The following is a 1,000-nucleotide window of genomic DNA, read 5'->3' on the forward strand; positions in this document are numbered from 1 at the left end:
TCTATGCTCCTCTATTAGGTAAATGGAACTGCGTGTAGCCTAAGCGGTCTCAGCTTGTCACAGTCAGGGCTGCTCTATATGATGTTATAGGGAGTGCCTACTAGTGGGGGTTCAGAGAAACAGCAGGAGTCATTATGCACGAGGTGTGATGGACCTCACAGCTGCTCTAGGCACGGTAGACGGTATTAACTTCCCTCAAGCGTGGATTTAGGGGCTAACAGAAGGCAGAACATAGCTCTATGAAATGAAGTAACGGGACAAAAGAAAAATTCCAGTGAAACCAGGGAATACGGGAGAGCAGCACGAACAACACGAAGCAGAGGGGAGGGCTCGGGGGTCACAGGTTTTGGCAGCATTGCAGTTTGTTGGATCTCTGGCCATCTGTGGTGGGCGGAACGCTGATGTCCACCACGTTGTTGCCAGGAGACTCGTCGTGCGCCGATCGGTCAGTGATCTGCTTCTGTGACACAATCCGGTAAATCTCTGTGGAGGAGAGCAGAGCGTTTGAGATTCACTGGGGCCCAGCGAGTCAGTACCAGTAGAACTAGGCTGCGACACAAGAACGCTGGGGGGATCAGAACTTGAGCTTGCAATCTGGGTTTGTTAGTTCGGTGGAAGCTGACACTGTTTTTCAGGAGAAAGTGAACAGCAGCCGGTTGTATTAATTTAGAACGCTTACCTGTCAGGATATTTTTGAAAGCCTCCTCCACATTGGTCGAGTCCAGGGCAGAGGTTTCAATAAATGACAAAGTATTCTTTTCTGTATAGAGAGGTAGAGAAAGCATTGTAAATGAACATGAAACCTGACAAGCTTCTCTCAGTAACCTTATCCTCCCCCCCCAAAATGTCTGTTCCCCACAGGCACCCATGTACCTCCAGGGAAACGCCTCTAGCACTGGTGCCCATACCTGCAAAGGCGTGGGCCTCGTCGGTGGGCACAGCCCTCAGGTGCCGCAGGTCGCTCTTGTTGCCCACCAGCATGATGACGATGTTGTTGTCA

The 1,000-nt window shown here is 50.8% G+C and overlaps 1 protein-coding gene across 1 annotated transcript; it reads right to left on the bottom strand.

The window, feature by feature from the left end:
* Positions 1 to 6: 6 nt before the first annotated feature.
* Positions 7 to 994, bottom strand: LOC121309563 (ras-related protein Rab-11B-like). The gene is made up of 3 exons (XM_041242548.1): positions 909 to 994; positions 680 to 760; positions 7 to 483 (listed from the first exon to the last, which is right to left on the bottom strand). The coding sequence occupies exons 1-3, from the start codon at positions 979 to 981 to the stop codon at positions 338 to 340; spliced, it is 300 nt and encodes a 99-aa protein (XP_041098482.1). The 5' UTR covers positions 982 to 994; the 3' UTR covers positions 7 to 337.
* Positions 995 to 1,000: the final 6 nt, after the last annotated feature.

This window comes from Polyodon spathula, unplaced genomic scaffold (genome assembly GCF_017654505.1).
Source record: "Polyodon spathula isolate WHYD16114869_AA unplaced genomic scaffold, ASM1765450v1 scaffolds_1350, whole genome shotgun sequence".
In the NCBI taxonomy this organism is placed as follows: domain Eukaryota; kingdom Metazoa; phylum Chordata; class Actinopteri; order Acipenseriformes; family Polyodontidae; genus Polyodon; species Polyodon spathula.

Bases quoted from the DNA above. Each gene is read 5' to 3' on its own strand.
- LOC121309563 (XM_041242548.1), bottom strand. From the start codon at position 981: ATGCTGGTGGGCAACAAGAGCGACCTGCGGCACCTGAGGGCTGTGCCC. The intron at 761-908 runs GTATGGGCACCA...CTCTCTATACAG, and splicing joins CGAGGCCCACGCCTTTGCAG to AAAAGAATACTTTGTCATTT. The intron at 484-679 runs GTAAGCGTTCTA...TCTCCTCCACAG, and splicing joins TTTCAAAAATATCCTGACAG to AGATTTACCGGATTGTGTCA.